This window comes from Agelaius phoeniceus, chromosome 10 (genome assembly GCF_051311805.1).
Source record: "Agelaius phoeniceus isolate bAgePho1 chromosome 10, bAgePho1.hap1, whole genome shotgun sequence".
Lineage (NCBI taxonomy): Eukaryota > Metazoa > Chordata > Aves > Passeriformes > Icteridae > Agelaius > Agelaius phoeniceus.
The window spans coordinates 8472318-8490137 of NC_135274.1; the positions used below are offsets into that span (position 1 = coordinate 8472318).

The 17820-nt window shown below is 43.6% G+C and overlaps 1 protein-coding gene and 1 long non-coding RNA gene across 2 annotated transcripts in view; one reads left to right on the forward strand and one right to left on the reverse strand.

Annotated features, from left to right (window-relative positions):
- Positions 1–17820, reverse strand: part of LOC143694871 (uncharacterized) — a 30638-nt gene that overhangs the window by 3560 nt on the left and 9258 nt on the right. Inside the window, exons 2-4 of the long non-coding RNA XR_013183605.1 lie at positions 13377–13473; positions 11528–11643; positions 5810–6064 (exon numbers count right to left, since the gene is read on the reverse strand). This is a non-coding gene — a long non-coding RNA (uncharacterized LOC143694871). The remainder of the gene's footprint in view (positions 1–5809; positions 6065–11527; positions 11644–13376; positions 13474–17820) is intronic.
- MYO7B (myosin VIIB) overlaps positions 1–17820 on the forward strand; it is a 45531-nt gene that overhangs the window by 1278 nt on the left and 26433 nt on the right. The window contains exons 2-19 of the mRNA XM_077183839.1: positions 9–122; positions 719–871; positions 2097–2281; positions 3129–3250; positions 3935–4077; positions 4171–4284; positions 5933–6086; positions 6985–7061; positions 7369–7488; positions 7704–7846; positions 8691–8901; positions 10423–10558; positions 10796–10956; positions 13211–13348; positions 14309–14461; positions 15013–15111; positions 15648–15742; positions 16855–16939. Of these exons, the coding sequence (XP_077039954.1) occupies positions 9–122; positions 719–871; positions 2097–2281; positions 3129–3250; positions 3935–4077; positions 4171–4284; positions 5933–6086; positions 6985–7061; positions 7369–7488; positions 7704–7846; positions 8691–8901; positions 10423–10558; positions 10796–10956; positions 13211–13348; positions 14309–14461; positions 15013–15111; positions 15648–15742; positions 16855–16939 (2403 nt within the window). The remainder of the gene's footprint in view (positions 1–8; positions 123–718; positions 872–2096; positions 2282–3128; positions 3251–3934; positions 4078–4170; positions 4285–5932; positions 6087–6984; positions 7062–7368; positions 7489–7703; positions 7847–8690; positions 8902–10422; positions 10559–10795; positions 10957–13210; positions 13349–14308; positions 14462–15012; positions 15112–15647; positions 15743–16854; positions 16940–17820) is intronic.

Here is a 17820-nt window from a genome sequence, read left to right on the forward strand (position 1 = left end):
CTCCCCAGGGTGATCATGTGTGGCTGGACACTCAACCAAACAGTGAATTTAATGTCCCAATTGGGGCAGTTGTGAAGGAATCTGACTCAGGACGCATTTTGCTGGAGGATGATGAAGGCAAGGTGGGCTATGCTATAACCTTCTGTAAAAGATGAACATGAAATGTAAAAGTACAAAATACAAAAGAAGGTCCTGTTGGGTCAGACCAAAGCTCCATCTATCCAGGTGGTCTGACTTTGATATAGATAGGATATACTGAAAGAAAGACTACAGAAATAAGGCAAGTACAGGATGGTCACCTGGCATCTCCAGGTGACCATCCTGGAGCTTCCTAAGATAGAGGTTATATCTACATGGCTAGGAAAAGGAAATGGATGGGCTCCAATCCCTAAATTTGGTGAAGTTTTAGGTGGAAACATCATCCCACTGAAATCAGTTCATCCCTACCTCATACAATGTTCTGCCTGTGATGACAGAGTTGCACTGTGAGCAGTGTTAAAATCGGTGCTGTTCAGAACTCACCTGAATGGTTTCATTCAGTGTTTTAAATCATCTTGTTTTAAAGCAGTTAATTCCTGTAGGCCAGTCCCCTGTGTGGTGGAACATGCTTGCTTGAGCATGTATTGTGCTGAAGCTCACTCTAGTCTTACCCAGCTCTCCTTTGTTTGTCTCTGAGCCACAGCATCACACATTAAAGTCTGTGCCTTGCCTTTGTCAGGAGCACTGGATCACAGCTCGGAATATGCACATGGTGCAGCTGATGCACCCCTCCTCTGTGCAGGGGGTAGAGGACATGATCCGCCTCGGGGACCTCCATGAAGCTGGCATGGTGCACAACCTCCTCATCCGACACCAGGAGCACAAAATCTATGTGAGTGCCACAGTCACTTCCAGGGACAGCCAGGTCACTTCCAGGAATGGCTTCTACATTTAACAAGTGACTTGAGCAGCCTGTGAGCCTTTCACACAAAGGGCCCTCTGACTTCTTTAATGACTGAGGGTGCCAAGGAGACACAACAACAAAGTTGTTCTCTTCTTTCACTCAAGTACTTTGGCTGCCCTTCAGTCACAGTGCTGGCACAGGTAGTGACTTCACTTACTTTCTCCCAGAGCAATCATTGCCACCAGCCACTGAGAGTGAACTAAATCCAGCTCATGTTACAGCTTACTGCTGCTATTACCTGGAAGATCAGCCTAACTAGTATGCAGTGACATGATTTCAATTGTCCCCCAGTTCAAGCCAACATTTACTTGATTTTGATGTAATAAGATGGCTAATGAATAAATCTGGATATTTTGTCCATTACAGGTTTTATCTGTAACTGGGAAATTTGGCAATTTTATTTTCTTTTTTCCTCAGTTTCCAGTTTGTAATATTATAATTAATATTCAGGTTTTTCCATGCCTTGCCTCCCATATTGTATTATATAATATTATATATTGCCTCCCATTACAGTACTGGAGAGAAGCTGCCTCTTACAACATAGGTGTGATGATATTTAGTGTTAAAAAGGACTGATTTTATATATCCTACAGTTACAATTAACAAGGTGTGTGGATAGACCTATTATATTAAACTCTAGCAGCCTGCATTTGTTTCATTTAGTTTTCAAACAATATTGTTGCCTTGCATCTCCACAGCCTTCAACAGCCTCCTTCATTTCACTGGTATTGCTGTATACAAATGTTTCTAAATCATTGTATGAATAGCACAACTATAACTTGGCCCATTAGCAAAGTTCAGCTACATCTGCATTAGAATACAAAAGCAGCTTAACAAAACACTGCAAAACACCTCATGAGAACACCAAAGTGCCAGGTTAAATTGGACTTCTGTGTGCTTCAGCTTGAGACAGAGAACTGAGCTGCCATTTAGCAAGGAGATTACACCTAGCATTCTTCCTTGGGCAAACCCCTCCTTATCCTGGGGTGTTCAACAGCAGCTGACAGTGAGGAACTGGGCTCTCAGCCTCACCAAGTGCTATCATCTCCCAGGCTTCCCTCCTGCCTCTGTTTAGATTTATACTGCAAGTGGCTTTGGTTGTATTCTTGTTTGCCTGTTGGCTATAGCAATAATCCTCACAACTGTTTTCCAGACTTACACAGGATCAATCCTTGTAGCAGTGAATCCATACCAGCTGCTGCCCCTCTACACGGTGGATCAGATCAGACTCTACTGTAACAAGAGGATTGGAGAGCTTCCACCTCATGTCTTTGCCATTGCAGATAACTGTTACTTCAATATGAAGAGGAATAAGAGAGACCAGTGCTGTGTGATCAGGTGAATGGACTTGTAGAGGACAAATATCAGTAGCCAAGTCTGGCATGGTTTGGGGCACCTTGTGGACACAGGTGGACACAGGAAGGTCTCCAGACGTTCCAAATGGAAGGGCACAGATAAAACTAGAGACAATGGGAAGGAAATATTTTCTTCCCTGCTCCTTCATTTTCAGTTAGGACGGGAAAAGGTAAAAGAAAATCAAAGAGTTTCCAAAGCCCATTGTTTTCCCTCAGAGTCTTTCAATGTGGTTGTACATTCTGCATGTGGTCACTACATACAGAAACATAACACCTGAGTGTGTGTGATATAGGGCTATCTTTTACCTTGGAGACAGAATATTTATGTTACATGTATTTTCCAAGGCTAGACATTTCCTCAAGAGAAATAACCTCTGCTAACCCAAAGGTGGATGGAAGATTTCTTCCTCCTATAAAGAATCCATTTTCTTTTTGTCATCAATGTGAAGAACCAGATAATCTCATTGCAATAGTATCTGATTATAGCTGAGTCAACTCAGCTGATGTGCTAACACTAGCAGTGACAATCTGGTAGTGCAATAAAGAAGATAAGCAAGTGGTCATTTAATTTGCATAGGTACAGAATGTCTTCCATGGATTTGCTTGTTTTTAATTGGTGGGAGAATTTAGTTCTCAGCCTAAGTCTGACAACTTAAATTTGAGCAAATAAGATGATGAAAGACTCAAATTTTCTGGCCCTCTGTGAAAGACAGTCTTATCTGCCATTCACAGGGTAAACTTAAATGGAAATGTTTTTTTTTTTTAACTTGGTCTGCCACATTACTAAAAAAAATTAGGAAGCCTGTAATGATCTTTTTTTCTTACTGCAGTGGAGAATCTGGAGCTGGTAAAACTGAAAGTACAAAGCTAATACTTCAGTTTCTGGCAGCTGTCAGTGGCCAGCATTCCTGGATAGAGCAGCAAATCCTAGAGGCCAACCCCATTCTGGAAGGTGGGTTACTTAGCAAACATGGCTGATTTACCACATTTCTCTCAGGATAAAATGAATCAGAAACAGATCCTTGCACCATTGTATCTGCTTAACTGGTAACCCCCTTAAACACTGGTGATGCACTGTAGATGTTCTCTATACTTTTCTGCCATGTTCCCATGCAGTCCACAGCAGCTTCGCTCCCATGCTGTAGGAGGAGTTGCCTCTGTAGTATAACCCTGGAACTGCCAGGAGCACAAAGAGTCCTTGGGACTGCAGAGCCCAAGGCAAAGCCCCCTGGTTTGGCATTTGCCCTAGACAGTGACAAAGTGACTGGCCAAGCATAGGTGTATCTATAGGGGAGCTCCCTGAGACACCCATCTTTCTCTGTACAGGGATCAACATGTTCCCAGTAAATCATTCTGGAGGTCTTCAGACTTGCCCAGATCTCTTGGCTGGCCAGATGTAGACCACATTTGGATCATTTCAATATGTCTTTTAGTACCCAATTATCTGGGTGCACAGTATGCCTGCCCCTCTCTTCAGGAGACAGACTGAGACAAGACATTCTCCAGTGCTTCTCAGCGCTGTCATTTGGAACACAATGTGTAAAATACTAACAGCAAAGTAGAAGGGGAAAAAAAATAGGCTTGATGTTCATGAACTGCAATAATACAGATACTGTCTCTGTGCCTTGCCCATCAGCTTTTGGAAATGCCAAGACAATTCGAAATGACAATTCAAGCCGCTTTGGGAAATACATTGATATCCACTTCAACCAGAGTGGTGTGATAGAAGGAGCCCGGATAGAACAGTTCCTCCTGGAGAAGTCCCGGGTCTGCCGGCAGGTGAGGGCACTGGCAGGGGTATGTTCTGCCTGTTCTTGTGTTAGAAGCTTATCCTGGAAAGGCTGCCCATTGGCCTATTTCTTTTATTTTTAGGCTCCAGAGGAGAGGAACTATCATATCTTCTACTGCATGCTAATGGGGATGAATACAGAGCAGAAAAAGATGCTGAATCTGGGCACTGCTTCAGAGTACACTTATCTCACTATGGTAATAATCTCTTTATTTTCTAATATCCCTCTGCCATTTGCTTCTTACAGCAAGCAATTACAATCACTAGGAGCTGCAGATGGTAGTTACCAAACATGAACAGTCCTTCCCTTAAAGTACCAGAAACAGTAATGCCAAAAGTGCTGTGAGCATCAGTTTCAGACACTTACTGTATTGTCCACCAGTGGGAAGCAGCTTGTGGCAGGTCAAAGCTTTCTGTCAAAGTCAGACTTAAGAAATATTAAGGACATCTTAAAACAGAAGGTGGACAACATCCCCCACTTTCACAGACACTCAGATTTCAAAGGAATGCAAGGGATCTCATGCCAGGGAGAACAGTAATCACATATACGTACCTTAAAGGAAATGAATAAGAATTCTAGACCTTATATCTAATATATCTTATATACATAATGCAGGCAGCTGGCATTCAGCATAACCTCCCATGACTGATGCTAATGACCATGAGTTATGATGCCGTTGTGGCAGAAGTGGGATCTTCATAGGTGAGGTTTTTGAAAATAGCTAATTGAATGGTTTAGGACATGAAAGCCATGTTGAAAAGCCTATCCTTTAGCCTGTGTATATACTTCACATTCAATATGCCAGCTGGTTAGATTTGGGCTGTTCTACAGCTGTGGGAAGCATGTGTTTAAGTCCTGCCTCTACTGAAATTAGATGGAGCTGAGCATCTAATTTCTAGGAAATGAAAACAAGTCTGGTTTTGGGGTCTCAAAAGCAAAACCAATAAAGTTGTGGAGATTTTTTCAAATGTAATGTTTTCAAAAGAGCAGTGATCTTGCAGCAAAGCTGATGAGTGCCATTAGTGCAATTAGCCTATTGGCCATTCCATGAAAAGGCCCCTTGGTCAGCAGTTAGGGCACTGTGATACTGAAATAAGAGGATTGGATTAAAGGAGAACATACCCATGGTTTTGTAAAGATCAGCTGTTGGTACAAGCTGGCATCTTTACATACTGTAAACTGAAATGAGAGGAATATTTCATTTTTATAATCATCACACTATATTGTCATAAATGGCAGGGGTAAAAAAGGAATTTCCTCATCTCTGTTATGGCTGAAAATAGTTTTTATCAGGAGCAGCATCGTAGGACCTGCTGTGCAGGCTTTGATGAAGGAGCTTCTGATGCTGCCTTGGATGCTTCCATTTGCCTTCCACTAGGACCTAATATTTTTATTTTGAGATCTGCCTTCTAGTACCTATCCAGCCTATCTTGCTTTCATTTGGGATTAGGGCTCTTAATTTTCCATTGACATGGCAGAGAGAAGAAACCAAAGAAACAGGCATGGCCTTGTAAATGTAGGTAACCTTGTCAAAGCTTCCTGTCGTTCTATGCTCTAGAGCAGCCTTCCCATCAGCTTTTCCTTTTGGCTTCCTCAGTATTCAGCCTAGCCCTGGATAAATGCATTACTGAGCCCTCTGTTAATGAATTCTTTTTGAGAGAAAAAATGAAGGAAGGTACAATCACGGGAAGAGGATATAGAACATCTAAATAGGTTTTTACCTTGTATCCTTGAGGACTCACAGGATAGCCACTCTGTGTACAAAGGCTTGTCAGTCTGCACGTGCTTTCGTCCTTGTCCGGGTAGCAGAGGATGTTCCTCACCTGTTGGTGTGGTGCTTGCAGGGTAACTGCACGTCCTGTGACAGCCGGAACGACGCCAAGGATTATGCCCACATCCGCTCGGCCATGAAGATCCTCATGTTCTCAGACTCTGAGCACTGGGACATCAGCAAGCTGCTGGCTGCCATCCTGCACCTAGGCAATGTAGAGTTCCAAGGTAAATTCAGCCTTGCCTGGGCTTACCTTTTCTCAGACTTCATGGTAAAGGTACTTCCCTGCACAGATTAGGTTGTGCTGCTCTGACCTGTATTAACAGGTGAACAGAGTTGGAAGGGCAGGCAGATAAGCACCATGAAATTCTGATTTGTGACTCCACTGCTATGTGTTTTGAAAAACAGCATCATATTCTTATTTTGTCATACTGTCAGGTCTCCATGGGCCTTATCACACAAATGAAACAACAGAATATAATACTATGCTACATTTGCTGATTGTTGTTCTACACAGGCCAGAGAACACAGGAGTGATGTTCACCTTGGAGATAATAGCAGTCATCCTCCTGCTTAAGTCTGCTGAATACTCACCTGCATAGGTGCACTCACCTGCATGGGAATGGACAGGCACAGTGTGGCAGTGTGACCCACCAGCACATGCCAAAAGCTTTCACATTTTAGAAAAGAACTCTTCACTTTGTGATACAGTAGGCCCAATACAGAGATTCCAGGTGGATTCTTTTGATTAATCCTGACTACTAAAATTAGGAATTTCTTGTATTCCTCTTTGTTGTCTGATTTCCCACAAGTCAGATACGCAGGAAAAATATTTCCAGAAATTTTCTGGAGTCAGATATCACTTCCCCAGATCCCCAACAGTTACTATTTTAAATGAATAACCTTGTCAGCTTGGCTGCTGTTTTTAGCCTGACGTTCTAGGCATGAGAGAGCCCTGAAGATCCCAGGATCCAGGTGAAATCAGGACCCTCCTTGATAAAACCACCAAACCTGTCAGTTTCAAATGAGAACTGAGTACCTTCCCAGTGTTATGGGGTCACAGAAATACAGCCACATTAACAACAGTGATGGTTCTCCCTGAGCATGGCTGTTTCTTCCTTGCAGCGGCCGTGTACGACAACCTGGACTGCTCTGATGTGATAGACTCCCCGCACTTCTCCATCGCCACCAAGCTGCTCGAGGTAATGGACTCTCATCTTCTGCTGCTGGTTCTTCCTTCTCCCTTGTTCCATCAGCTCACTGGCAGAGCACGACTCTGGAGTTTATGTAGGAATGAACATTCAACAGGCAATGTTGCCTCTGTCCTGCTGACACTCCAGTCATGCTGTTGCAGATGTCTCTCCAAGCTGGGAGACCTTTAAATGGGACAGCAAGTTGCCAGTGGATGCTGCTAGACAAGCAGTTTGTCATAGTCCTCCTCCTGATACAGACTTTGCTGGATTTCCTTTGTTCACCTGGAATGACCAGGTTACCATGACTGTTCTCCAGGTGGACTCTAGTGAACTCCAGAACAGCCTCACAAACCTCTCCATCATTGTCCGAGGAGAAAGTGTGTCCAGGCCTCTGAATGTGGTTCAAGCTGCCAATGGGAAGGATGCCTTTGTGAAGGTACTGGTGCTCACAGCTTCCCTGTTTAAACCCTGGGGATGCTTTCAGAGCTGTCTTTCTTCCTGGCTGAGGAGCCCTATGTGATTAACATTAACCCAGAGGGCTCCAGGCCCTTGCAGTTCTCAGGCACAGCTTGACAGCACAATAGCAAGCAGTAAGTCACATCCAAACTCTCCAATGATGGGCTCCAATTCCTCTTTCATTTTTTTTCTCAGGGTATATATGGACGGATATTCTTGTGGATTGTGAACAAAATCAACTCAGCCATTTTCAACCCAGCTTCTCAGAAGCCTAAAGACAGACATCAATCCATTGGACTGCTGGACATTTTTGGGTTTGAAAACTTCAGCAACAACAGGTAGGAAGCTCCAGATGCAATGCAATAGGAAGCTGAAAAGCAGCTGATGTAAAGGGGAAGAACAAAAAAACAAAGAGACACGTGCTCTTTAATCATTATCCTGATTCTCAGAATAATGGTGAGAATTCCATTACTGGATTTTCCCAGTTTTGATCATGCAGATTCCATTTTTCTTCAGTCTTGATCATATTTCTGTCTCCTTCCCTAGCCTTCATTTTAGTGCAGCCATAGCACTTGTCTATTCCAGATCCCGAGGAATTTTCTGGCCTTCAGCCAGATAATGTTCCTCAGTGACTTCTGGAACAGAATCTAGGATCTCTACAGTCTGTCTTCTATCTTTTGTGTTCTCTCCTGTTATTTTGTGCTGTTCCCAAGACCTGCAGTCCCCATGGGTCCTCACTGTGGTGAGCATCCCAGAGGCACACACAGTGTGCCACAGCAAGTATGAGGCTATGATACTCAGGTGCAGTATAAAGGAGTAAAAAATAAAACAAGTGGTAGTGCCAGTGCAAGCAGAAACATATCACATGCTCCTAAGTGATTTTCACAGTTACATGTTCCCCTTTATCTCTGGAGCTTCTTGAAAGACATAAAGATCTTTTCTTGTCTACTCAGCAAAAATCAGTCATCAGCTGGCTCATTGCTGCTGGTCTTTGCCACAGCAGAAAATGCCTCCTTGTATTGCTGAGGTTGGCAACGTGCAGTGATGGTGGTCACAGCACTGTGGAATGTGGCAGTGCTGTATATGGAATGCATTTAATGCAGAGGCTAAACAAGTAACAGAGAGCAGTGCAGCACTGGCCAAGGATGACCATGGGCTTTCTTTCATCTTGTTCTTCCCCAGCTTTGAGCAGCTGTGCATTAACATTGCAAATGAGCACCTTCAGCAGTTCTTTGTGCACCATGTCTTCAAGCTGGAACAAGAGGAGTATATTGCAGAGCATATTGCCTGGAACAACATTGACTTCACTGATAACCACCAGGCTCTGGAAGTCATTGCACTCAAGCCCATGAATATCATCTCCCTCATTGATGAAGAGAGCAGGTTCCCAAAGGTAAATTCCTGGTTTCACTCATAATGCCTGGCTTTGCACACAGCTCACAGGTAACACTTGGGCTTAGACACACAGAAATGCAGAAGTGGCTTTGAGATACGTTAGGAGAGGCAATATTGTCTCCCCATAGATGTTTCTTTCAAATTAGCTCACTACACAACTGCTTCACTCTCTGCTGGAATGTGCTCTTCCTGGGGCCTTGCTGTTGAAACTCTTACAGCAGTTCCAGACACAGAAGGGAAGGAGGCTGGATCATTTTACAAGGGCTTCTTGGGAAATCTTTGAAATCGTTTATTGTTTGAGTATTGTTCTGTTGTTGGTCTGGGCTGCAGCTTGCTTTTTCTTCCCCTTGCTGACAGACTTAATTGAGCAATGTCACCGTAGTGAGGAACTGGAGGGGAACTACAGGCCTAGCAGCTAACCTTGGTGCCAGGGAAGGTCATAAACAGATCATTTGAGCACCATCACAGGGCAGGTACAGAGCAACAAGTTGATCAGGCCCAGTCAGCAAAGGCCCTGCTTGACCAATCTGATCTTCCATGACAAGGTGACCTGCTTAGTGCATGAGGAAAAGGCTGTGGATGTTGTCTGCCATGATTCTGTGGTTCTGTGAAATATTATTCTGCAAAAGTCAGTCATCACAAACAGAAGAACAGAGGTCTGATCTCAGACATCCCTGTAGAGCATTTTCATAGTCTGCAGAGCATGGTGAGGCTAAACTGGAGTGGTGGTGCAGGAATCAGATGACAATGGAGGGTGTCCAGAAAAGCAAGCCCCTGCCTCAGCTCATTTGTAGTCCTTCAGGTAACTAGAGGATCATGTACAGGCAGACAGCTTTCCCCTTTCTTCCCTAAAAAGAGGGTGGTCCCACAGATCAGGAAGGCACCTCTTCCATGATTCCCAGAGCACATGACTTCTGAGAGCAAAGCCCCCACTGCTCTAGGTGCAGGTGAGTGCAGAGAGCTCACATGGGCCATGAGGGGATGGCATCATGATGGCACCCCTTGAAGAGAAGCACCCAGCTGACTGCCTAGCCTCTGGAACTCATGGTCTGGGCATGCTGGCTGGGATCTGCTCAGGGATTTCTCCAGGGATCTCTGAGTCTTGCACCAGCTGGGGAATGCAAGAAGAACTGTGCCTGCCCAGGAGGAGGAGGAGGCATCCCTTACAGCTTCCTGGGTAGCAGGGTGTGAGAAGATTGGTGGGGGCTTTGCTTGTGATGTCCAAGGATCTGGTAAATTCTCAGCCCATCTGGTGATGTTGGTGATGTTATGGGGACTTGTGTACAGCCCTAAAACACCAGGCCCTGTGCTTGATGGTGTGTTCTGTCATGATGCTTGAGACAGGGGTCTGTGTAAAAGGAAAGATACTGTTGGCACTTTCTCCAGATCTACTACACACATAAGGGCAGAATTTGAGCTTCTGTTATCTCTGAGCACCACTTCTGTTTGTTTGCTGAGCACAGGTCAGTGCTGGGGACAATCTGCTTAACCATCCTTTTCTACCTGTATTTGTTTCTAGGGCACAGATGCCACCATGCTTGTCAAAATCAATTCCCTCCATGGTAAAAGTAATGTCTACATCCCACCTAAGAGTGTTCATGATACCAAGTTTGGCATCAACCACTTTGCTGGGGTTGTCTTTTATGAATCAAAAGGTGAGTCTTTGCTGGATACAGAAGGTGAAGGGAAGGGCATGACTTGCCCTGGATGGGTGCATGACCTGGATATGTAGCTCTCCAGGGTAGTGTTGATCTGAAGTTGATCTGGAGGTCAGAAGGATTATTCTAAACCAATCTGCAAGTTAGTGTAAATTAAGTGGATTTTAGGTAGACAGTGGTGCTAGAGCCACCAGGCTGCAGAGGTGACAGGCTAATTTTGTTTCCATCCTATAGATTTCTTGGAGAAAAATCGTGACACACTGAGTGCTAATGTAATGCAAGTGGTCCATTCCTCCAAAAACAAATTCCTGAGAGAGATTTTCCAGGTGGAAACAACCCTACCTATTCTGGGACGTGGGACCATTCGGCATCTTGGATCTGACCAGGTCTACAAGGTTGGTTTACTGGCACTGTCTTGCAGAAACAACCAGTTTCCCCTGCCTTCCATACACCTCTGGCTGTTCTTGATCTCCTCTTTCTTTTGCACTGTCTCTGCAAATCCCTATCTCTTTCATTCAAGTTGTTTCTGCCAAGGGGGCTGCAGGAAAAGTCAGGGTCTGGTGTTCATGCTGTAAACAAGTGCAGTGTCAGCCCTGTCAGGCAGGTGTGCACCCTGGATAGCTGTGTAGCCATGCCTGCAGTTGTTTCAGAACCATGGGTCCTGATGCCTCCCCACATGTTGTCACTGCCTGGATGTCACTGTGTGACAGAGTTCATGATGGGTCATTATCACAGACTCCACTGAGCTTGTTGTGTCTGTGCCTATTGAAAATAAGGATATGAAGTGCAGTGGACTAGAAAACAGTGTGGGGCACAGTTCAGGTTCTCTGTCCTGCTCCAGCTTCCACATACCTTGATTTCTGAACATTTAGCTATGTAGTGTCACCAGTATGTGAAGGTACTTTTGCTTGTTTACATCTTTGAGTTTTCCTGTCAGGATACAGAACTATCAGCTTGCTATCTTACCTGTTATCTGTCTATTCTCCTGGCATTGTTTTCTGATCTTGTCCTTTCTTCCTCTGTCTTTGTCCCAGTGTGGCTTTCTGCTGTCCAGAACACCTGGCCATGGACAGGTAAACATCCTGGGGGCAAAGAATGTCAGAAGTGGTATAAGCAGCAGATAACTGGCTTAGCATCTCTTAAATGCTATGAATACCTCCAGATTAAATATCAGGTGTATTTACATTGCTCTAATGGGCCTTGTCCCTATAAATAAGGCTGTGTTATTGAAAAAAAACTAAAGCAGCATCTGAAGAAAGGAAATACCAAATGTGGGCTACCCTATGTCAAAATGCACAGAAATTAGCTGTTGGTGTTCAAATAAATGGGACCACCATTGGGAAGCCTAGGAAGCAGGCTACAAAAAAGAATAATGAGCAATGTGCCAGAAAACACTCTTTTGTCCTGAGGTCTCAGAGTTCCTTTCCTGACACACCACAAGAGAAAAGTCACCATTAACTTAACAACAAATTCAGCTGTAACAATGTTGCATGTGTGAGATCATGAGGGCATGGGCTTTGGCCTTGTGTGGCCATCCCACTGATGGTACAGCAGAGAGGCCTCTAAGGTCTGAGAGTAAAAATCACTAAAATATGTATATGTTGTTATTATACCCACTTTGGGTGCTTGCTAGCCCTAAGATGCATCAGAGCTGCAATGAGACAGGAGCTGTTTTCCAAAGACACAAATGACTGATCACTGGAGGGCAGCCTTGCCCTGTTGCTAAAGCAGAGGGTGGCAATCTGAGTATTCAAAAGGGCACTTTAGAAGCAAGAACAGCAGGATGAGGTACCCTAATGATCATGGAAGTGAGGGGGAGCCACTGGACTTTAAATTATTTACTTTGAAAAAATTCCAACAACCCCACAATGGACCAAACCCCCCAAACAAACTAACAAACAAACAGGCCCTGTTGTGCTGCAATGATCAGCACATTGCCTGTATGTAAAAGGCCAGTGCAGTCCTTTTGTTACTTGGAATCTGTACTCTTGTCACTGTAATTTAATGTGCCCATACTGAGATGTAGAAACTTAGGCCTAATTTGTGTGAAAAAGACAGGTGGAACTGTGCTGTCAGAGAGGCTGGGGAAGTCTGGAGTACCTCAAAACTTATACTCCAGTAAAAGTTTGCCTTTTCACTGCTTGCTGTAGTATTAATGAGCAAGGTGATCAGCCATCCTAATCCCTAAGGAATGGGCTGTTCTGGATCTTTAGCATTCCTAGCTATGATGGCAGCAAAATATCTGGCCTAGAGTTTATTCCTCCTTTGGGAGTGGCTGTTTCTCACCAAGCTTTCAGGCACACTCCCAGGAATCACAGCTTGGCACCCAGGCCTGGCACTAAACACAGCCTTGGTTGGAACAGCCAGGTGCATGTGGGCTCCTTTGGGTGGAATTACTTCCACCACAGCCACCCCTGCTCCTAGAACTTAGTGCCCAAGTAGGTGAAAGCACTTAAGAGAGGGGTTTCTTTACAAGAATAAACATAAATTAATACGGTGCAGATGACCAGTGTAGCTCCCATGTAGGTAAATATTTTTTTTTTCCTGATGGCTGTGTGATGCTGTTAGATTTTACAAAAATACAAAGGTTTATTAATTAGCCTCTGAGAGTCAATGATGTTGCAGTCAGCATGTGCTTTCTCTTCCCAGGGCTTGGATACCACCAAGCGGCTCTCGACACTGGGAGGACAGTTCAAGCAATCCCTGGAAAAGCTCATGAAAATCCTGGAGCAGTGCCAGCCATACTTCATCCGCTGCATCAAGCCAAATGACTACAAGAAACCACTGGTAATGTTCTAACAATACAAAGTCTTACCTTTAAAGTTTGTTATGAGAAAAGGCTCTCAGTTTTTGTATAACATTTTATAGTTGTACTTGGCTGCATCTAAGGAGAGCTGGAGTACAGGGTATTCCTGCAATAAACATAATAGGAGGATATAGCATAGTTAATTTACAAAAGCATCTCAAAAAAGCACCATAGAGTAATGGATTGCAAAAAAGCACACTGGTGTATTCCTGAGTAGAGTTATGGACACCTTTTCAATAAAGATAAAACTGAAAGTCTGTAGCGCCTCAACATAGGAACAAATAAAAAACATCAGGATCAACAATGATCATACTATGAAATAGCCTGAGAGAGAACAGGAGAGCTATGGAAGTTTGTGAGAGGGGTGATTTGGTTTAGTCTGACATACCAGGAAGAGTCCATTTGTCATTAGGACATGTGGCTGGGACTTGGGGGATTTCAACCTGATTCTACTCTAAAACCTTGTATGGTGTTGGTCAAGTGATTTAAAAATTTTTGAAGCACTGCATGTGGCTTAGTGAGCCAACTTTTAAACTCAGATAAGATTAAATAATAATAAGAGGAAAAGAGCAGCATGCCTGCTGTGCTTGGCATGGTATGCCCAAGGGCCTAAGTTGCTAATGCATCAATTCACACCTACAGAATTATATGATGAATTCACTGTTCAACTGAAATTGCAGTTTTAGAACAAAAAATGGTAGCCAGACTGAAGTTAACAGACTGTTTCTACTGCTGACATACACAAAATTGAAGATCCTTTGGGGTGACTTGTTTATGCTTGTAATGAATTTAGTGCACAGAAGAAAAATACAATTTAAAAAAGCACAGTATGCCATTTTGCAGGCCCTCTGAGGCTGGAGGTTAATAGACACGTTCTGAGGGATAGTGCATGTGTACCTTTTCTCAGTGCTAAGTGTCCTCCCTGTCTGTTTTCCTTTCAGCTGTTTGATCGGGAGCTGTGTATCAAGCAGCTGCGCTATTCGGGGATGATGGAGACCATTCAGATCAGGAAAGCCGGGTACCCCATCCGCTACAGCTTTGAGGAGTTCTTTGAGAGATACAGATTTCTTCTGCCATGGTCTCTTCGACAAAAGGTGTGCAAGCAAAAACATGATGTAAGGCTAATCTAACTTTTCCTTATGAGGCTTTAGTCTTTCCCACAGTAGAAAGCTCTTGAATTACTGCTGGCAGAGTTGTAGGAGCTGTCAGCACAGAAGTCATCACAGGAACTGTTATCACAGTAATTATAACTAAGTAGTTAAATACTCCCTTCAACCTGAGCTGAAAACAGAGTTGCTTTGAGGTGCAGCTGTCCTTGGCCTGCTCCTCACAGACATCCCAGGCAGGGCACCATCCCCATTCCCATTGCCCTCAGATGGCTTTTTACTGTGATCACCCATTTCTCAGGCCTCTGATGTCCTCCTCACACCTTGACTCTGGAATGTTTAGTCATGCAATCACATCCCTCCTCTTCCTGTCCATTTAAGCTGAACCACTTTCATTCATGGTACTGCCAGCCCAGAGGTGTGAAAGACCTCATCTGTTTCTGCTCTTCACCCTTTGGAATGCAGGGCAGTAGCTCCTTGCATAGCAGTTGCTGTGTTTCACAGCCAAGCCCTAACATCATGATGCTTTTGCACATCAGCTGAAGAACGATACTCGACAGAGCTGCATCAGCATCTCCCAAGCAGTGCTGGGCAAGGATGAAAGCTGGCAAGTTGGAAAGACCAAGATTTTCCTTAAAGTAAGTAAAAAAGACAGTTTATTGTATTTTCTCATGAAAAACTGGATGCTTCATAGTACAGCTTGGCCTGCTTGTGCAAGAGTGGCAACCAAGGAGGACTGGGTTGACTTACAAACTCTCTCTTGAATCTGAGGGTGGGTCTTTGTTCTTGAAAGCCAAATAATTCAATGGAGAGGGTTTGGTGTAGGAGAGGCTGATTCTGTTCCTGTGCTACAGGGCTGCAGCTGAAACAGAACAGTGCAATGTGTTAGAGCATAAAAAAGAACAGGATACCAATGCACTGTTGCTGAGGACCACCTTGCCTATAGCATACCCCAGCTGAAAATAGTCTTGCTGCAGGCAGATTCTTGCTTGTTTATAGCTAGACCAAGTCTGGTCAGGTGGTGTGCACTCTTCCTCCTGCAGTCCCATAAATGCATTTTAGTCACATTATGCTACATCATGCTGATTTTGGGTCTCTTTCAGACCATGTGTCCCATTTCCAGAGGTTTTAGGTGAGTCTGCTAAGCTGGCATATCCACACTTTCTTTTAACAGGATCATCATGACACTCTATTGGAGCTGCAACTCCAAAATGTACTCACAGATAAGGTTCTTCTTATCCAGAAGGTGATGAGAGGATTGAAGGACAGGTCAGTGACCTTACAGAAGGGGATTCATGTTATTTTGAAGTAGCTAATCTTTGTGGTGCAGCTTAACACACTCTGTGCAGCATTTTTGAGTATGAAATGTATCAGGATATACCTTCCACCAGCCCTAAATTACATGCTCATCATGTAATAAAGCACAGTGTATCTACACAGATGTTGGACAAAGATTTTGTTTTGGCTCAGTTTTGTTATTTTCATGATGTTTTTCAAAATGCAGGGCTGTGGCATGTATGTAAAGGAAGGTTTGAAAGGAGGACTTGCTCCTAACATTTTTAGTAAACAGTAGACATCTGGAAAGCAGGAAATCCCTATGGAATCTGTGTCCTTCTCAGAGCTACAAGAATTCTCTTATTTAGGTGCTTCTTGGATACAAGATGTTGACAAGAATCAGATGGAAACTAACTAGTGTTCCTCTTTGCCAAAGATGCCTAATTCTTGCATTGTGTCTGGTTTAGTTTGAAATATCTTCAGAAGTGAAATTTAGTCACTGTCAAATAAATGTCTGTCCTCATTACACGCTTTACATCATGATTTGTACTCATGGATCTTGTAACCCCTCAACCAGAACCATGATATAGGACTGAGTCTTGGCTTGGTTTAGAAATACTCTTGACCATAGTGAAGGAAGAACTAAAAAATATGACACAAATGCCCCAAAACGTCCCTCTTTTCTTTTCAGACTCTGCCTGCTATCCAACAGAGTATCCAAACTAAAAGCCTCAGCTTGCTTTTACTTTTAATCCACCAGAGCTATGTGCTGCCTTTTTCAGGTGCAGTGTGACAGTTTGCACCATCTTGAGGTTCATCTTGCTCAGATGGGTTCCTTGTCCAGGCAGCAAAACAGAGAGAAAGAGGTTACTAGATGGGGAAGTTAACAGTCTTGATGTGAGGGGTTTTCAGTTCTTACAGAGCTCTCTGACCACAGCAATTTATTTGGTCTGTAGTTGCTATGAGTATTTTTGCAGCAAACAAGGCTGACATCAGACTGTGGACATCCCCTAAAAGGGAAAAAAAGCCACCTTATTCTCTACTACTATCGTAAGAAGCAACAGAGATAACCTGTTGTTTGTCACCTCCCATGTCTGTCTGCTTAGGAAGCAGTTCCTGAACCAGAGGAGGTCTGCTGTAGCCATTCAGTCAGCCTGGAGAGGCTACTGCTGCCGGAAGGAGTTCAGAATGGTAAGGCGAAGGTGTATCAATGAACTTACATTTGGGTGTGTGTTTATATATTGCACCCTGCCAGACAGAGTGGAGTATTAGGAATTAAGATATTCTCACCTGAAGGGAGAATAGATGACAGGGAGTAAAGGATGGTATAAAGTCCAAGGAGGGCTCTGGGACCTCTCAGGGCTTGCTAAACCTGTGACATTTCTGCTTTTTGATGAAATAGAACCCAACTCACCTTCGGCAGGCCTAGATCCAGAGACCTGACATACAAGTGGTCCCACACTTCTTATAATCAGAAACACAAGTCTAGCCTTTGTGCATCATCACCATGCTATGAGCTGCAGGAAAACTGGGAATTTGTAAAAAATTACCAGAAAAGTCATTAAATCAATCTCACATTATTAAGAATTTTGCCAGGGGAGATTCAGATTCAGATTAGATATTAGGAAAAAAAATTCACTGAAAGAGTGGTCAGGCTCTGGAATAAATTGCCCAGGGTGGTGGTGGAGTCACCATCTTGGGACGTGTTGAAGAGGCATCTGAATGGGGCACCTGTGGCTATGGTTTAGGGGTAGTTATGATGCTGCTGGATTGACAACTGGACTAGATAATTTTGAAGGTCTCTTCCAACTTTGATGATTATGTGTGATTCTGTGTGAAAAATATTGGCTGATCTTCTGTTGATGGTGGATTTTCCGGGTGAGGAAAACTGGGGCCGCTCACAGATTACATATTTGTGTGGCAGGGATTGTTGTTATTATTATTATTATTAGTAGTAGTAGTAGTAGTAGTAGTGGTGGTGGTGGTAATAATAATAATAATAATAATAATAATAATAATAATAATAATAATAATATCCCATTTGAGATGGGAAGGAGGAGAAATTGCCAGTT